Consider the following 19,447-nt stretch of genomic DNA (forward strand, 5'->3'; position numbering starts at 1 on the left):
TAGGTCCCTACCCGTGTTACCCGCTTATGTGGCTCTATTTTTGCCTAGTCATTGATTCCACATGACTTTTATAATTTCTTTTTATTACACATGGTCTAATAAAAAAAATTAAACATTTTAAGTTTAAATTTAATCCCTAATCCCTAATCATCCCAAATCAAAGATGGACAAAACTCATGGACCTCGAAGCTCCACTGGCACACAACATCCAATTCATCCCAAACAGCACCTTGTTAACACCGGCTGCACCACCTCTGTTCCCTCTCTTGTTTATCAACTCACCCCACCTCCTTAACACCGTGGCCCTAAAACAACAGAGATATAGGGTTTGGGTAAGTATTTATAATCAAAATTGCTCCTTTCTCCAAAATTGCACAACAAAATGCAAAGGTTGCAACCGTGGTGGTTTGGGTTTGCGTTTTCGTCGTCGTCATGGTGGGAGTAGGTGTGGTCACAGGTTGCAACTCAGATCTTGCATCTTTGATATCCTCTGTGTACATCCTTTGACATCCTCAGTCTTCCTCTTCTTTCTGATCTGGGTTGGGATTTTTGGTTTGGGGTTTTGCATGTTTTAGGGTGCGGTGGTGAGATGGAATCTCGCGGTTGGTTCCTTGTTCTGTGGTGGCTGGTGTCTTGCTTTATGGTGGTTGGTGTCCTTGAACTCATGGAGTTGAAGCCATGGAAAGGAGATGCATAAGAACTTGGTAATTGGCAGCTTTATAAGATTTGGGGAAACGATGTTAATTGTGGAATTTTCATTGTGTTTTAGATTCATGATTTCAAGTGGGGTTTCAGAATTTGTGATTTTTCCTTTTTCGTTCTGGGTTGGTAATGGATCAGGTTCAAGGGACTATTCATCTTCATGAAAACTGGGTTTAGGAATGTTTTGTTTTTGAAGATAATGTTTTGTAAAAGTGATCTGAAAAAGAAAAGATGAGGGAAGTATGTGTTAATTAGGTTTAGTTAATTTTAAAATCATATTAGTGTAATTTTATTTTTAATTAAGTCTTAATATCTGTTAATTAAATAAATAAATTTATTAATTATAATTCATTAACACACTTGGAATAAAAGAAAAAAAAATACACATGAAATTGATGACTATGTAAAAAATGAGCCACATAAGCATGAAACACGGGTAGCGACTTATTTTAATTAAAAAACAAATTTCAGGGATCCCAAATTGGAAAAAAAAAATTCAGGGACTTATTTTCATACACCATATAATTTTAGGGACCTCCAGAGTATTTAAACTTTTTTTTTTTGAAACTACATTCTCACTCCCAAGTCAAATAATTATTTAAATTCAAATATTTTTTGAACTTTAAAGTTTAACCTTTATTTTTAAATGCATTTTTTTTTTCCAAAAGTCAATTGAAATTTTGATTATGAGATGTCATGCAAGTTATATAAAAATTGATTATTTCATCTAATTTCTTTATCATAACACAACTTCATACCTCACACTTCTTTTTTGATGTGGGGAGAAAACACACCACACCATATACAAATAAAATAGAAACACAATTTTAGCTTGTGAAAAAGACAAGTCACATATGACTGATACAATTAGGATTACACAAGGTGGAGCATGAAATTGTTTAGGTGACACATGAACGTTAATTGAAATGGATGCAAGGTGCATGATAATAGCACACAAACATTAGTCGGTGTGATGCAGAGTGTATGGTACGGTTATGTCGATAGATAAAGAACTTGTGGAGAAATCCAACATTGAGGTTGCACCACAACGTTCACCAGGGTTTCGACATATTAAATTTTGTTGGGTGGTTTAGTTCTAAGTGAAGTGTACTCTCTAATGTAGAGTAAAATAATTTTCTTTGTCTGTGTAGAAAATGAGAATTATGATTGTCGATGAAGACAATGATTGTCGGTGTAGACAATTAAGTCTGAAGACTCTTGCAATCGATGTAGAGATTGTTAGGGTTGATTGCAACTTGAAAGTCCTGCATTGCTTAACTTGAAGAAGTATGAGGGAGTCCAATGCTATATATAGACTCAATTTATCTGTCCCAAATGCACAAACATTAGGTAACGCTTTAAGCTTGATCATTGAAGTATCAGATGAAATGAGCTTTGTAGCTTGACTTCAAAATCTTTTTGGATTGAACAAGATTCATGTTTTGCTTACCATGTTTGCACATCTTGAGATCGATATTGATGCAAGGAATTGATGACGAAGCAGAGTGAAGATGAGAATTCAGAAACACTAATTTACAAGAGGCATTTTGAAAAATTACGTTGTGCGTGGATGGTGAGTTTGCGGCTAGAGTGAAGATGAGATATTACTATTTATTATTGGAGCTCTGATTAATTCTGCTACATCATTTTCACCTTCATTTTATATATCTTTCTTTTTTCTTTCAATTAAAACAACTATCGTATGTATTACTTTCTCCTTCATTTCTTTCTATCTCTCTCTTCTCTCCACTCAATTTCCACTTAAATAATATGAGCGTTTTTTATTTTGGTTGATTCATGCTTAAATATGATTGCGAATAAAACTTAATTCTTGTTATCGCCCATAACTTTCTTGGATAAGTAGTGAGATTTGTTTTTGTCAAAAGTTATCACTCTTGCAAAAAGAAATGGGCTTTAAACCATGGGGCATGGGCCTAACTTCCAAGCCCAACTATCACAAAAAATCATCCAAAAACGTTGAAGAAAGAATGCTCCCTCTCCATGAGCTGAGTTTTAGTGAAGTGAAGTCGTTGTTGTTGTTGTATCTCTATCAAAATCAAAATCAAAATCCCTATCGTAAATTTTCTGAAAATCGAAGCAAGTTTAGTACTAGTTTAACCACAGATCCAGCGTTTTCTGTTTTCCCATTTTCCCGAGAAAGTGTGGGAAAGCAATGGAAAAGATGAGCAAAGCCTTTGAGAAAGTGAAGATCATGGTGGGAATGGAAGTCGAAGACGAAGAGCAACAAGCTGCGGCATTGGACAACGACAACTCCTTCGCCTTCATGGATGAATTCAACCGCAACTGCACCTTGTCCACCAAACAGGTATTCAATCGTCGTCGCTGCTTGTTTGGTTTCCGAGAAACAAAAAACGAATGAGCTGAGAAAAAGAAAGAAAATTTCATCGAAATTAGCTGATTCTGTGATGTAGAAAGTGGATATGCTCGGTTTTGAACATGGATCTACACCTGCGTTGTTGTCTTTGACATTGCAATCTTGCGGCATTTGATTTTACATTCTTGTGGTTTTCCAAGTTCAGGTGTTTTGATATTTTGATCTGATTTGTTTGATAAGAAACTTTAGGTAGTAGTATTAAGCTGGAAGATAGTAAAATTTACTTGGCTATTTCCCCGAATTTATGCTGTTATTGAGGAAAAATAGAAAAATCTTGCTTTGTAGGAATATGTTTAACTAGGAGTTTACTGGAAGCACTGTATAAGGGTACAAGCTAGAAAGTTGCATGGTCATGATCATGATTTTTTGGGGGGATTTTATAGCTATTAGTTGTTCAAAACATTAAGAAGGTATTACTATTTTAGAATTGATACATATAATAAAGAGATAATATAGAGGTTATGGTTTCTCATAGAAATGTTCGTTTTAGTTTTTTATGCATTGTTGGAGTTAATTTATGCTGGCACTTAGGTGATTGGTAGAGAGAAACTCTACCAAGTAAAATCAAAGGAAGAAAATCAAAAGAAAACTAAGAAAAGAAGATAAAATAAAACTTTGTCAATTTTCTTGTTAATCTTTCATAATGGAATCCATACAACTTATACTAACTATCCACTCTAAGGGATGAAAGGTGACCTTACATGTGGCACCATCATAGAAAGTAGAATATTCTAGAACATGATCTAAATAATAAACTAGAAATAAACATAGAAATAATAATAACTAATTATAATTGGCATAGTAACTTGAGGCCCATAAATGATGTAGCTATAGAAGCCCATTGAGAATGCAACCCTCTACCATTACCATCCCCTTGAAAACATCCTTGTCCTCAAGGATGGAAAAGTGAGCTAGCCATGCAACAAGAAAGATCCATGCTAGGAGAGTAATGTCAATGAGGCCAAGTCCAGGAAAAGAAGTAACTGTCATGTTAAATGAAAGCACCAAGGTAGCATGAAGGGCCAATAGAGTGACTTGATGTGGTGTGTAGTAACAAAAAATGCCTTGTGTGCTGTCCCATGAAGCAAGAAGTTCACGCCATTTAATTTCATGGCCAATGGGGAAGCCTAGCCACGCTATTAAGCTTTGTTGGAAAGACAATTCAAGTGGTGGACATAGGGAAGTCTTGTAAGACCAGCCCAATATAAGAAAGACCCAATTGAAAGAGTGTTGAGCATGGTGAGCAAGCTTCGTTTGACCCCTTGTGAACAAGTGGGGTAGCCATGCAAGGATGAGAATCCAAGTAAGAAGAGAACAATATGTGACATTGTGAAGCACTGAAGCAAGCAGTGACTGTAAGAGTTTAATTCTCTGGTGCTCAAGCCACACGGTTTGTGCAGCAAAGCTGGACCAATCGAAGAGCTTAGGTGCTGCCACATTTAATGACAAAGAGTACGCAGACACAGTTTGTGTTTGCAAGTCCTCAAAGATGAGAAAATGAGCCCGCCAAGCAACGAGAAGGATCCATGTGAGGAGCGTACCGAGACTTGGGCCAAGTCCATGAGTGAGCCCCAACCTTTGCTCCAGGACGCAGAAAGAAATAAGGAAGGTTGTTGTGGGAGGAATGGAAAATGCTAGTAGGCTCAACATGGGAAAATCATTTGGAATTGGGCCCATCCAAAAACAGATTCCACATATTTGGCTATGAAGCATTTCATCATGGTAGTTGCAATAAGAGAGCAATGCTGTTTGCAGCAAAAGAACATGTGTGCATGGCCTAATAAAAGACACCTTGTTCCAATTTGTTTCCACATTGCCAAATGAATTATATGCTACCGAGGTAGGGCCCGTGGGTAAAAGAATTTCCCATTCCATGTACCAAGTGGGATGCACGAACCCCATGTGTGAAAGAAAATGGGAATTCAACTCTTCATGCCTAGCATCCCATGGTCTTTGACAATGTGTCCCTATGGAGCTTGGAACAGGGAAAAGTAAGTGGATCACAACCAATGGAGCACAATCACACTGCGTACAAGTGCTTTGATATGTTGCCGTAGAGTGCATTGAATCATGGAGAAAAGGTTTGAGCAAACCCTCCTCAAAATACAGTAAGCATCTTGTCAATTTATACCGTGTTATATGTGCTTTGGAGCTGAAGATAGCTTCTCCTGCTAGTGAGGAAGAACTGATCCAAAATGTAGTCCCAATTGCTAGATAGGAGTCTAAAAGGAATATAGCAAGTTGTCCCAGAGCAGAGGTGCTTGCCTCAAGTTCACCATCAACCTTGGTAGCAGTAGATATATCACAAGAGCTTAACCAAGCAGGATGAAAATGCCTAGCAGGCCAGTCAAAAATATTAGCTGTAGATGTCTGAGTAACATAGGTCAATGTAGCAGGATGAAGGTAAATCAACTTCAAATTATCAGTAGCACATATAGCCAAGTTACCATTGGCTAAAATGGAAACAACAACATGAATTCCAGGATCAAACAGTGTGATAATCATTTCATGTAATGCGGTATCAACATGATTTTCAAAATGAGTAGTATTAGCAAGTATCTTCAAAAGTTTCTTCTCATGCATTTTATCAAACATATGGTGCGGGATTCGATGAGTTATGTCTCTTGGAATGAGAAGTGAGTCAGAGTTCAATTCAAGGATTGTACCAGGTGACCTTGTAGGTATGTTGTCCTCTTGGCTAGATAGAACGCATGACGTTGCCATAGAGATAGACATAGAGCTGAGAATAAGTTCAGCTATGGATGCCCAATCAAAATCCGTGTGACCATAGCTTTTCCACAATGAAAATCTCATAGGTGTGGCTTGTATAGGATAAGCATTGGGCTGACCTCCAAAGGCAGAGTAGTGCAAAACTGAATCTCTTGTAGCATGTCTTGAGATAGCAGCATAGTTAGGTTGATCAAATACCAGAGTTAACATAGCAACCACTTGAACAATGCCAGGATCAAATAGTTTCATACCAGGTCCAGATAATGATGAAAGTGCAATCTCTGATGTCAAATTCATTGGTCTCATCCTCTGCCAGTCAAGTAATAGGTTGATGTATGTTTCTAATAGCTTTTCAAAAGTATTATCAACACATATCCTTGTATTCCTTGTCACAAGCATTTTCTCAAACACCTTAGGACATGGAACCCCAATTTTTTGTACATCAACAGTAGTGCTTGAATTGTGAAATTGCATAAGCAACTTGTCAAAATGCTTTTCAAATCGAGCCTCATTATTTTTCTGCACAAACTTACCCTCAAGCAAATTTCCAAACACTTGGCGGGGGTTCCTAAGAACTAAGTCAGTTGTTTTCAAAACAAATGTTTTGTTTACATCAGGAGTAATAGCATCTGACCTTGTTGCATATGGGGTTGAATCAACTGGGGTAGTGATGAGAGAGGAGTCCTCGGATGTAGATGACTCGTGGGATTCAATCTCTGTTTCTGCACTACCCAATTCCACCCTAGAAACCACCTCAGGTAGGAGATGCACGTCTGAAGAAGCCTCAAACGGGAGCTGAGCTCCATCCTCCAGTGTTGTTTCACTGAAAACAACCCTATGAGGAGAAACTTGTTCAGAGCTTCTCTGAATCTCAACCAATGAAGATTTCTCAAACCCATATTTGACTGTGGTTGTAGAAAATCCGTTGGGTCTGTTGTAGACAAAGTACAATCGGAACGCAACTTTGAATTCCTCCCAGCTATGGATCTGTTGGTGGCTCAATCGGAACCATGTCAGGGCCTTGCCACCCAGATGTATTGCCAAGAGCTGGAACCGTGTTTCCCATGGGTAGGGATTTTGAAGGAAATAGCAATCTGCCATGAACAACCAGTATTCAGGGTTCTCTCCATTGAACTCCGAGAGCTGCAGACTTGAATGTGTTTGTGGGTAATAAGATGGGACATTGTGACAGTAATAAGGTGATGTATTGGGCTGAGATGGGGGACTGTAGAAGATGGATCGGGGATCACGTTGTGCGGAAAGGATGGATGATAATACATCATAGTTGAGCACCATGATGCAATGGAAGGAAGAGATCAATGATGAAAGCACCAAATTGGTAGAGAGAAACTCTACCAAGTAAAATCAAAGGAAGAAAATCAAAAGAAAACTAAGAAAAGAAGATAAAATAAAACTTTGTCAATTTTCTTGTTAATCTTTCATAATGGAATCCATACAACTTATACTAACTATCCACTCTAAGGGATGAAAGGTGACCTTACATGTGGCACCATCATAGAAAGTAGAATATTCTAGAACATGATCTAAATAATAAACTAGAAATAAACATAGAAATAATAATAACTAATTATAATTGGCATAGTAACTTGAGGCCCATAAATGATGTAGCTATAGAAGCCCATTGAGAATGCAACCCTCTACCAGTGATACATGATAATGATTTACTGGCGGATTGCGGAGAAACAATTTATTATCTTCAAGTAATTCATAAAAAGGTGAAATCAAGGAAATAATCTGTCTTAATGAACTGGATTCAGCTGACAAAGCTGTCAATTAGATTATATCATATTTTGAGATTCTGGGAACCCAGAGCAAACATGCTGGCTGGTGTTAGATTGGTTTAGGAATAACATAATTGACCCAAAGCAAACATTAGACTTTTTAGAGCATAATGTTTTTTTTTCCCTTTTTCTTGTAATTCAAGTTTCCAGTTATTGTTGAGAATTGGTATGCTAAAACTTAGGAATATCAATTTTTTCTTGATGACATGAGACCTGATGCAGTAGTTAACTCTATGGTTTGGGCCATTAGGCATTTATCCTTTATTTATCTGATATATTTCTTAACTTGTCTTGTTGCTCTGCATGTTCTTATATTTGGGATTTAATTGACTAATTGTGAGATAACCTCCTCGAGGTTTCTTCCTTACACAAACTTTTGTCTTGAAATGCATTTGATTCATCCAGCAAGTTTCTATCTATTAATTATCTTCAACAATTTAACTAATAAGCTCTCTATCTGTGACCAGAGACTGTATGGTTTTGCCATATGCTTTGCTGCTGGGTTAACCTGTACACTGTTGGTAAGTTTGACAGCATGATTTTTCTTTCTAATTTAGAATTTAGATAAATAATGATTATGTACAAGTTCTTCAGCTCAATGTGCATTGTGGAATATTATTTTGAAGCTTGAACCTTTCTTTAAATATGGCCACACATGAGTAATTATGTACCTGCGAGCTTTGAACTACTTGAATTTGTTTGTAATTTTCGTTCCAAGTTTATTGAGTGCTATCATCATGCAACTAAGGTAGTTACCATGTTAGCTTTCCATTTTAACATGACTGTCACAAACCCAACTTGCAAAGGCAGTCATTTTGTAGAAATTAGATGAAAAATATCATAAGCTTACATTCAAATTTATATGCGGCTTCTGATCAATACTAAATGGGTGCTAAGTGGACAAGGCTCTTACATTACTGGTAGGCTCTGGGGAGGGTCAGATATGCACAGCCTTACCTGTGTGGGTGGGTGGGTGGAGAGGATGTTTCTATGACTATAACCTGTGACTGCCAAACTTAAGGCTGCAACCTTTGCCGAGTCTGACCCTCCACTTCTGATCAATAATTAATCCAATGAATGTTTCGTATTTGCATTGATATTAGATAAATGTAATTATAATAGGGATGTTTCCGTGGTTCCCGTTGTCATGCTACCTCTTATGCTGTTTACCTTGGGACTATACACTGATTTTCTACAAAACAATTAAAATAATTATTAACTAGGCCCCGGTTACCACAGAATTCTCCTTTTAGTATAGGTAATGCATAAGAAATAAACTCCTGCACTTTAGGAATTTGTGACTCAAATTTAAAGTTGTAATGTAATAGAGGGAATAAAAATGGCATATCTTCTATACAAGGATAAGGAATAAATCTCATTCATTTCTCATCACTGTCATGTAAATTTGATGGAAATATAACTTATTTCACTACCTTCCTAAAAACTTGACTTACAAATGTTACTTTTTCTACCTTTATGTGGAATGTTAGCTTTTTAGCTCAAATTTATGTTGACAGACATGAATAACCACTAATTAATGGCAATTTTTTTACCCCATCTTACAGTCTATGCTTGTTTTCCTCAAACCCATCAAGTTTGCAATAGCATTTACTCTTGGCAATTTGCTTTCACTTGGAAGGTATGTACTTTTTGTAGCTGTATAATTACACTATTATTTTGTATGTATATTTGTCAATATTTGGATTCTCTCTTTTTTTTTGAAGGGGGGAGGGGGAGAGGAACTATATTCCATTGGTACTGGCAAGACAATTGTTTACTATGATACCGACCTGATATTTTTATTGTATTTTGGTAGTCCACTTTTCCTATTCTCTATAGAACTTTAGGGTGAAATGGGGAAGTAGTAAAGAGATACTTCCACTCAGTGAGAAAGCTTTCTCATTTTCTCTTTTTTTTTCTGTTCATTTTTTGTCCTATCAATCAATCTGTCACATCCCAAACTGAGTGATTGAGAATTTCAATGTGATACCTAAGCCATGAGGCTTTTCTTTCCTGAAGGCTGGTTTCCTGGTCATTGGGGGTGGGCTCTCCTCATAGGCCTAAGTCATAACAGTTGGGCCACTTAAAAAGCTACCTACAGGCTGGATTAAGGTGTAGTGCGTTCTTGGGAACTCTGACTGCAGGGAATCCATTTCCATTGAATACTGATAGATGGCTGAAACCACCAAAAGGAAAAGGGCTACCACCAGGTCAGTGGACTAGGCTAGCTCTACAAGTCCTGGCTTCCTTCCCGTCTTTAACACTCGTAAAGACAGCATACCTTCATTGTTCTTCCTCTACCTGCTTCCTTATGTCTAGGCTGTTGCAGGAAAATCCCCTATGCATATTCCTTTTTAGCTCACCTCTCTTGCCAACATGGGTCATTAATCCACCTTGCATTAAAATGAGGGATGTTTCATGGTTTCTCTTCTAATGGATGAAATGCGCCCAATATCAGGAGTTCATTGTCATAATCAAATATTATATAATGTGGATTCTTCATGGTAAAAATCTAACTTGTTTTGTGAAAATTTCAACTTGTTCGTTTTCTAGATGAGTGGTCAGGGTGTAAGTTGCTAGATTGATTAGTGGTGAGACCACGGGTATTGAAGTGATAATTTTCCTGTAGGTGCACTCTTAAAGACTGAACTGTTTTTCTAACAATTAATTTGCTGTCAAGAAAAAAAGAAGAGATGATGTCTCTCTTTCTGCCTTTTGCTGTATAAATTGATTTCTACTTATCATTTCATCCTACTCTTAGAAGTTTGACATTTTAAATTAAAATTGACTAAACCATTTACATCTGAAAAATTGTGGATGCCTCATTTTAATATATCATCCTTTAAACTAGGTTTCACAGCTGTTCTGTTTCCTTGAAATGCTAAGCGGGAATCTTATTTATGGCAGCACAGCATTCCTCATAGGTCCTAAAAAGCAAATATCGATGATGCTTGATCCTGTTCGGATCTATGCAACAGCCATATACATTGCAAGTATGATAATTGCCTTGTTTTGTGCTCTTTATGTAAGTCAAAGCGCATCTTTGTTTGATTCCTTTTACTTCTGAAAAAAAGAGAGCTTTTCTTTTTTTCATTAGCTCAATATGTGATTCTTTTGCATTGAGCAGGTTCATAACAAGCTACTGACGCTTCTTGCAATTATCTTGGAGTTTGGCGCACTAGTTTGGTATGTCATAAATGCCTTCCTTTCTTGCTACTTTCTTTAATATTGACTTCAGTGTGCTCTATGCGCACCAGGGTTATCAATCCTGGATTGTGGCACGCAGCGGCCAACCCCAAAAATGCTATAGCGGTATAGCGCATAGCAGGATGGTTGCTATGCTGAATTTTTTATGCAGTTTATATAATTTAATTATATACATATATAAATGCTTAAAAATGATAAAAAAGTTAAAATTCATAGCACTCATGATTAACAATAAAGAGTAATAGGTGTCTCGAGCAAAACATACAAGTAGCACAAAATAATAGTTCTGAAGTTTTTATTTTATTTGAAACATGTTTATTCAAAATAATTTTCATGATTCATTTTATTTTATGTATAAACATACAAGATTATTTTATTTGAATTTTCATAGTTCTTTCTATCACTTTCACTACTATCACTTCCTCCTCAAACTAGAGCCTTTTCAATATGTTTCTGACGCAAAACCCCTGAAACACACCCAAAAAATGCTGTAACATTAATTTTCAAGGGCCCTTTTTTGGTTTTTATCTGTTCCACCTAATAGCGCCACGATGGCCGCTTTTTCCTCCACTATAGCAGCCACAACAGCCGCTACATTGAGCTGCACCACTACGCTACAACTAGGTGCGGCTAGCTACCGCTACGCACCTCCATGGCGCTATAGCGCGCTATTGACAACTCAATTGTGCACATGTGACAAGACTGGAAGTCTGGAACAGATTGAGGAGGAACAAAACGTAATCTTTATTATTAGACACTCCTAGAACTAGCCTAATCCTTATATAAGAATAAAAAGACTACTTTTAATAATAACTTCCCCGATGGTTCAATCACTTCAATGCTTGTATGTTTTGATATTTTTTTATATTAATGTATTATGCATTACTTTAAAAGAAAATAATGATAATAAAAAAGCAAATTAAATATATAATGAATGTTCTTGGGTTAGACATGGCATAACAGATTAGAGTTATCTTTTACCTTAATCCAGCATATGATATAATACGTCTTCGACCATGCAATATTAATCCAATTGTTACCCCATGCCTGTTTCCATTCTTGTGCATATGTTTTAATTCCTTCACCACTTTTCTGATTTTGATTGACAGGTATAGCTTGAGCTACATCCCTTTTGCGAGGTCCATGGTTTCAAAGATCATGGTTTCATGCTTTGACACAGAATTTTAGGTTATATGCTGAACGACTAAAACATTCTCTGTTGAACTGCATTGATCTCTTCAATATCCTATCAAGCCAGCAGAAAGGTTGAGTCTGAAATACATGATTCTCCGTTGTGCGCTTTTTTCTATTGGAGTCTTGTGTAGGTTCCATTTGATTGTTAGATGTAAAATCTTGTGCATTTGTATTTTGTTATCTACAGGCTAATGTAAAGGTTTTTGTTTCTCCCAACATGCTGTCCTTTTTTTACTTGCTCTTCCTTTTCATTTCTTTTGTTTTTAAATCCCCATGCTGCTTTGGTCAAGGCTGTGTCTCAAAGAGTCATTAGTTTGCGGGCATTCGTTTTGGTACCAACCTTTTACATTCTTATACCACCCCCATTTTTGCTTTTTTCTGCTATGCGGAGTGTAGTTTTGTCTTCCACACTCATAAGTGTGGTATGTAAATGCTTCCCGCAAACAAAAGTGCAGTAGATTTGGGTGGTGAGAGAATGTAAAGGGGTGGTACCAAAACTAATGCCCTTAGTTTGCAACCTTTTATTATAACAAGAAGAATTAAGGCATCCACAATGGTTGTAACTTCCAAAGATTGAGAAGATTGAATTGAACAAATATTGAATTGAACAAATGAGTCACGATGGTATCACAAAGGCAAACTAGCCCCCTTTTAAAACTAGAAATAGGCAGCTCATGTGTAATTTATAAATCCAGAAACAATATCTGAAGCTATGAATATGTTGCATCAACTAGTATTGTCTGCTGTAAAACCAAATGAAGCATAAGAAATAGAACCACCATCCCAACTATCATGCACAACTTTGGCCTTCGCGTTTTCCCCAGCTGCCCCCATTGCCACATGTAATGGGAAGAAGTGATCCGGCCATGGATGAGCCATTTTTGCATATGGCGCCTTCTCTTCATATTGATTTACTTCTTCATATCTGCAAGAGCCATGAAGTGTGAAACACTTGCACTAAAAGGCTTATAAGAAGAATGGTATCTTTTAAATGAATGTGAAAAACAAAAAAATGGATTACCTTCCATGAAGAAGAGAGCTTTTTAACCATGACATGAAGTCCACTGCCCAGGGAGGAGGAGGGCTATTGCGAGGTCCAATTGCTCTGAGGTTATGGGTAGCACTCCCAGAACCAATGATCAGAACACCTTCATCCTTAAGAGGAGCCAATGCCTTTCCCATTTCATAGTGATAAGTACCACCCATGCTTGATGAGACTGAGAGTTGACACACTGGGATGTCTGCATCTGGGTACATCAACATGAGAGGAACCCAAGCTCCATGGTCAAGCCCACGTTTCCTATCTTCATCCACACGGCTGAACCCTGATGCTGTGAGTAGTTCCTTCACCCTCTTTGCCAAGTGTAGAGCACCTGGTGCTGGGTACTTGAGCTGCCAAAAAAAGTGCACAAGTTGAATAGATTGCTAGAGAAGGCCGCACCTAAATTATTGTTATATATTTTCCATCAGCTGTAAGTCTAAGGACATCTAAAATGAAAAATAATAATTCAAAATAAAAATGCTTGGTTGTTGGCCATGTGAAAAAAGTAGTCGGCAGATGATCATTTTGACCAGACCCATTCAAATAAATTCGACATACGAATATGAATCCACTAATCAATTCTCCCTTTTACATAAACAAGACTGGGTCTTTCATCTTTGACTTTGTCTATATAAACCCCACTGAAAACCAAAATTATGCTCAAACTTATTAACAATTTATACCCATACTTGTATAGCATGTTCATATCATTTTGTTTTTTCAGAATTAACTTTTTCAGCCAAAAACATCTCATAAGTTTTTCCCATAATTGATTCTGAATCAATTGTGAAATGATTTCTAAACATCTTATTAATAAAATAGGGAGTTCAAAAACTTAAACCAAGTGTTAAACAATCTCATCCCAAGTGAAGCAGAAAATTATACTCATTTTTTACTTAAAAGTTTCTAATGAACAAAATTACAAATCTACATAGGATTGGGGGGTTTAACTTCCATATCATCTGGTTCCAATAATGCTACAAGCTAAAATTGGAGTTATGATATATACACACATCTCCACTCATTTGAAAAAGGTAAAGCTTTTGTTTTTCCTTCTAATTAACAAAGCAAACATTCAAGGAAAAGATCTCAAACAACAATAACAATAGCAGCAGCAGAAAAGTAAAGAAAAAAAAAACTCAAAGAAATGGAGCAAACCTTGTACATGTTTTTGGGGAAACCATAGAAATCGTAGATGGTGTCATTCCGGTCAACGGCGTTGACGGTGGGGACATGGGTGTCCCAGTGGCCGGAGATGATGAGGATGGAAGAGGGTCGATGTGGAAACACCTCCTCCTTCCATGAATTCAAGAACTTCCATGCTGGGATGCTATCATCTATTGCTAGAGTTGGTGATCCATGGGATATGTAGAATGTCTCTTTCAACGCCATAATACTATTATTATTAATATTCTCCTCTGTTTTTTTAGCGATTTCTGTCTCCTTCTCCTTCCTTGGCTTTGAATTAGCTGAACTGTGACAAAATCTAAAGATGCTATTCATGGATAATGATGAATATATAAGGCTATAGAGAGATATCAGCAAAAATTAGAAGATGGTAGGTACAAGTACAACTACAAATACATCTTCCCGAGCAAAAGAGAGGTTAATTTGTTCTGCTGACATTTGACCCGCCTAACTGATTCATCTATATATATAAACTTTCAATTTTATTTTATTTTGTTGTATAAAAAATAACCATAATCATTAAAATTTGTTAGCATACATCTTAATGGTATAAAAGTTATAATTAACTTTTGCTAATTATTCTATTGTCATTTAAAATCATTAAATGTTAAATGAATACATTAGTTATTTTTTTTTAAAAGTCACAATTGACTTTTGTTAATTATTTTAATGTCATTAATAACTATTAAATGTAATATTAATACATTAATTATTTTTTAAAATATGGAATTATTTAATATTAAAATTAATAAAAAATCAGAAAATATAAATATGAAATCATTTACCTACTAATTATAGTATGATGGAGAAAGCTTTTGACGAAAAGTATAGAATGAGGGGATTACACTTGTCAGAGTTGCCACTTTTTTATTTCGAAAATAATATATAGTATACGATAAGATAAGATAGAATGTTTTAATTTAAGATATTATTAATTAATTATGAAAATATTACTTTAACTTTTAATTTCGGTGTATATTGATATATGAATATGTGGTAGAATTTGTTATCTAAAACAAATGGATATTTGCATAGGTAGGTATCCGATAAATATCCACAATGAGAAAGTAAGAAAATAATAAGAAGTAATTGATGTGATATATACAATAAAATATATGATATAAAGAGAGAAAATTTAGTTCAATTCCCTGACCAGAAAACACGGTAAGAAATAAGGTGATTGTCCCTTCGAGGAGAGAAAACTTTCTTAACATATTAGTATTCAAGCATTATATTCACCCCTAAAACTTTTATACTGCCTTCTATGATTAGTCATAATTCTCTTCGTCCCTATTTATAAGTCATTTACTAACATTTTTTATTTCTAAATATATAAATTACTTTATAATATCAATGAAACATTTAATATTATTTTTTCAAAGTTAAGCTAATATATAATATGAAAGAGATTGTGTAAATTAGGAAACAAAACTAAATGAGTAGCGGCAACTCATAGTTTCTTCTTGGATTCAGAGCTTTAATATGAGTCATGTAGAGGTGCATTCAGTGGGGACGGCATGGGGGCTGATGTGTTTGTGGCAGGAGAATTCATTATAGAAGCACTTTGGGAGTCTCATTTGCTCTTGCTGTTTACATGGATAAAAACTTGGTGGAATGATTGCTCATATGGAGCTGTTCAATTTGTTAGGGGATTTACAAAAATAGATGTTGAGGGCCTCAGGTTTGGAGAGCGGGGTCGCAGTTGGTGGCTTGGTGCTTGTCTTTGCCGACTGTGATTGTTTCTGGAGGAACTTAGCAGGTTTTGGAAACTTGTTGTGTGTACTGGTATATGATATCTATTACCTCTTGGCTTTAATATATTCAATTTAATCCATAGCTCTTGGGTTATTAAGATAGAATTGTGCGTATAAGGAGCTTGATGGCGGTAGGAGGTTTCTCTGTTTGTTTGAGTTTTGGTTGGTGGTGCTAGGTGCTGCAATGGATTATTTAAATGGTGTGCTTCTAGTTTGGGGTTTTGGTGCAGATGGTGTTGATATGCAGCGTGCTGGCAGAGGTGTTTTTAGTTGTATTAGTGGATGGATTGTTGGGCTAGGAATTTGATAGTGTGGGAGGCATTGATGCTGGTTTGTTGATTCTGTGCTTGCGGTTCATGAATAACGTGGAGTCTGGTGGTTCTTATGTGACATTCAAGGTTGTATTTTGATCATGCTCATTATAATATTTTGAGGGGTGTTACTTTTGGTTCAATTCAATTGTGGGTAGATTGGATAGCACATTATCATGTACATGTGTAGCTTGCCTCAGGCGTGGGAAATAGCTTGTAATGGGGGGGCTGTTATATGACAGCTTTTCTTGGCAGTAGTAGCTTACTAGAGGTCTTTTTGGTGTACTTTGTTTGATTCTTGAGATTGAGTACTCTTTTTCCTTCTCTAGGTTTTTTCATTGGGTTTTCTCTAGGAAGGTTTTAATGAGTCTCATTTTTGAGGTCTAAATCAACAAAGTATGGATGGCTTGGCTTATTGGCCTGTCAGGGTCTGCCCACTTCATGAGATGGTTGTTCTCATGGGTACTTTATCTTCAATAATATATTTCTCTTTCAAAAAAAAATTGAAGAGATAAATTCATAAATAATCTAAGAATTTTTTTTACAAATTTATGGATAGTAATTATTTTTTAGGCTTAATAGCACTTTTGGTCCCCCACGTTTCAAAAATGTGCAATATTAATCCCCCACGTTTGAAAATAGCATAATGGTACCTCAACGTTTATCTCTGTTAGCAGTTTTGGTCCCCCACCAGTTTTCCGTCCAAAAACTAACGGTTCAAAGGGCAAATATGTAATTAAACAAAAATTAACTAATTAAAATATTAACAACAATTAAAAACCCAGAAAAATATCCCCTCCTCATCTCCTTCATCATCTTCATCACCTTGCCCAGAAAACCCAGAAAAAAAATTTATATTCCTCTCCTAAAAATCTTCATCTTCTCCATTTTATTCCAGAAATATATCACCTTGCCTGAGAAAAATCAGATCAAACACTTGGATTCATTCTTCCATGGCTGGTCTGAACTCTTGATGCCACCACCACTTCATCTCTTCCGCACTTATGCCCGGATCTGGGACCAGATCTGAGTTGGGAGAGGCTGAGGGACGAGATCGAGGGATTCGACGGTTGTGGGTTGAGAAAACAGGATTCGGCGGTGGTGGAGGTTTTTAAGATGGGGGTTTGAAGGGATTGGGGGATGGCTGAAGAAGAAAAATGGTTGGGAACTTGGGATTGGTTCAGTGAGCAAATGGTCTCTTCTCTGATTCGTAGGACCATCACCCACAACATCAAAAAGCTCCCATTTTTATCTTCTCGTTACTGCAATAGCAACTTGGGATTGGTTCAATTCCTTAGTGATCTTTAAATGTTGTTTATTCATGTATCCACTGCTCCCTTGGCTTGATAAAGTCTATTCTATTCAATTTTGACATAAAGAAATATGATTTTGATTTTGATTTTGTTCGTTGGATAAGTGAACTCAGAGATGAAATGAAAAAGTTTTGAGTTGAAAAAAATTCATGCTTTTATTCATGATTTATGTGTTGGGAAAAATCAATTTATTCATGATTTATGGTTTGGGTGGTGCCTGGGGAGGTTGGAGGTGAAGAAGAAGATAAAGATGATGAAGGGGAAGATTTTAATTAATTTCATAATATTTTCCAATTTTTGTTTAATTTTTAATTAGATTTTTGACGGAAAACGTTAAAATGTTAACGGTGGGACCAAAACTGCTAACGGAGATAAACGTTGAGGTACCATTATGCTATTTTCAAATGTGGGGGATTAATATTGCACATTTTTGAAACGTGGGGGACCAAAAGTGCTATTAAGCCTATTTTTTAATCATACAAAGTTAGGTAAGAATAATTTACAAATAGAGATGGAGGAAGTATTGATTATGTTAATGGGTTAAATTTTCACTCTCTTAACTTTATTTTATTGTTTCGTCTGTGTATATGAGTTCAACTAACTTATTTATTGTATTTGACGGTCGTCCCAATGGCACTAAGGTTGGCAATAGGGTGGGGCGGTGGGGGCGTGGCTTCCCTCATCTGTCTCCATCCTCCATCCCACGACATGGTGAATTTTTCCTCATCTCCATTCCCTTAAAATTTCCAACACGTCATTAAAAATAAAAAATATATATATAGAAAGATACATGAATTTATACAATAAATTTAAAAACAGTAAATGACAATACAGCCACATCATTCAATACAAATGTATAATAAAGTTTAAATATTGAAATTCATCAAAATGTGGTCTAACCACAAGGTGTGGCGTGTAAGTTAGCTTAACTCGTCCCTTATCTATGAGGTCGAGGGTTCAATCATCTCCCATGAGAATAGAGCGCACTTCGTGGTCAGTCGTTTACCACTTAGTACAAGCACCCTCAGTGAGGGGATTAGTCAATATAGTCGACGGTGGATACCCTCTACTCACAAAAACAATGTAGAGACTATAAAATAAGAAATTTGAAACATAAAGACCGACATTTTATTCGTCCAAAATATAAAGTATAACACTCAATATACCCTTTAACATTCTACTATGAAAAAATAAGTCTTTCTTATAAACAATCTAATTTTTATTTCAAGCTAAAAGTTTTTTTAATTGAAATTGGTTTTTTAGTATTTTTATAATGGGTGTGTTTAGGACCCTAATTTTATAATTTGTATCATGTTTATTAACTATTTAATTTTTTTTATTATAAGTCCTAGTCCTAATTTCCAAATTAGGGATTTATGGGTGAAGTAATGTCAAAGCTTAGCCACCACACTTTATATATGAGAATTGTTATTCATACCCCCCGATAGTTATTTGAACCCTGTTAAATTCGTAAAATCCGAAAAATCAATTTCTTAAATTTTTTCGCTCGCACTTTCAAAGTGCGTCCGTCTCGGACTTTCAAAGTGCGTCCATCACGCACTTTGTAAGTGCGTTTTGGTCGCACTTTCACAGTGCGAGCGGAACGCACAAATTTCTTTCTTTTTTTCCTGTTTAATTTCTAGAAGGAATTTGAGACTAAAACTTCTTGGTTAAGGTAATAGGACCATTCTGAACTCAAATATGCAGTCAGAATCTCCAAAATCCTACACCTTCTAGTAGTTGCTTCACAATCAGGAGGGGTGCGATTTGGAAAAGTGGACAGTTTTTGGTGTCGGATGCTCAGGCGAC

At 36.2% G+C, this 19,447-nt stretch overlaps 2 protein-coding genes and 1 long non-coding RNA gene across 3 annotated transcripts; 2 read left to right on the top strand and 1 right to left on the bottom strand.

Moving 5' to 3' along the window:
- Window positions 1-11: 11 nt before the first annotated feature.
- On the top strand, window positions 12-953 carry LOC130735488 (uncharacterized). The gene is made up of 2 exons (XR_009018470.1): window positions 12-457; window positions 576-953. It is a non-coding gene; the product is annotated as an uncharacterized LOC130735488 (long non-coding RNA).
- A 1,759-nt stretch (window positions 954-2,712) lies between these two features.
- On the top strand, window positions 2,713-12,246 carry LOC130738502 (uncharacterized). The gene is made up of 6 exons (XM_057590491.1): window positions 2,713-3,028; window positions 8,097-8,150; window positions 9,195-9,268; window positions 10,537-10,654; window positions 10,757-10,815; window positions 11,946-12,246. Exons 1-6 carry the CDS (start codon window positions 2,876-2,878, stop codon window positions 12,022-12,024), a joined length of 537 nt encoding a protein of 178 aa, XP_057446474.1. The 5' UTR covers window positions 2,713-2,875; the 3' UTR covers window positions 12,025-12,246.
- Window positions 12,247-12,587: 341 nt separating this feature from the next.
- On the bottom strand, window positions 12,588-14,697 carry LOC130738501 (4,5-DOPA dioxygenase extradiol-like). The gene is made up of 3 exons (XM_057590490.1): window positions 14,231-14,697; window positions 13,052-13,422; window positions 12,588-12,955 (listed from the first exon to the last, which is right to left on the bottom strand). The coding sequence occupies exons 1-3, from the start codon at window positions 14,573-14,575 to the stop codon at window positions 12,757-12,759; spliced, it is 915 nt and encodes a 304-aa protein (XP_057446473.1). The 5' UTR covers window positions 14,576-14,697; the 3' UTR covers window positions 12,588-12,756.
- Window positions 14,698-19,447: the final 4,750 nt, after the last annotated feature.

This window comes from Lotus japonicus, chromosome 2 (genome assembly GCF_012489685.1).
Source record: "Lotus japonicus ecotype B-129 chromosome 2, LjGifu_v1.2".
NCBI classification, from domain to species: domain Eukaryota; kingdom Viridiplantae; phylum Streptophyta; class Magnoliopsida; order Fabales; family Fabaceae; genus Lotus; species Lotus japonicus.

What these genes read in the sequence shown, in the direction of transcription:
- LOC130738502 (XM_057590491.1), top strand. Translation starts at nt 2,876, where the DNA reads ATGGAAAAGATGAGCAAAGCCTTTGAGAAAGTGAAGATCATGGTGGGA. An exon ending in GCACCTTGTCCACCAAACAG is followed by an intron (nt 3,029 to 8,096) that starts GTATTCAATCGT and finishes ATCTGTGACCAG; the next exon opens with AGACTGTATGGTTTTGCCAT. An exon ending in AATTTGCTTTCACTTGGAAG is followed by an intron (nt 9,269 to 10,536) that starts GTATGTACTTTT and finishes TATTTATGGCAG; the next exon opens with CACAGCATTCCTCATAGGTC.
- LOC130738501 (XM_057590490.1), bottom strand. Translation starts at nt 14,575, where the DNA reads ATGAATAGCATCTTTAGATTTTGTCACAGTTCAGCTAATTCAAAGCCA. An exon ending in TCCCCAAAAACATGTACAAG is followed by an intron (nt 13,423 to 14,230) that starts GTTTGCTCCATT and finishes TTTTTTTGGCAG; the next exon opens with CTCAAGTACCCAGCACCAGG. An exon ending in AGCTCTCTTCTTCATGGAAG is followed by an intron (nt 12,956 to 13,051) that starts GTAATCCATTTT and finishes TGGCTCTTGCAG; the next exon opens with ATATGAAGAAGTAAATCAAT.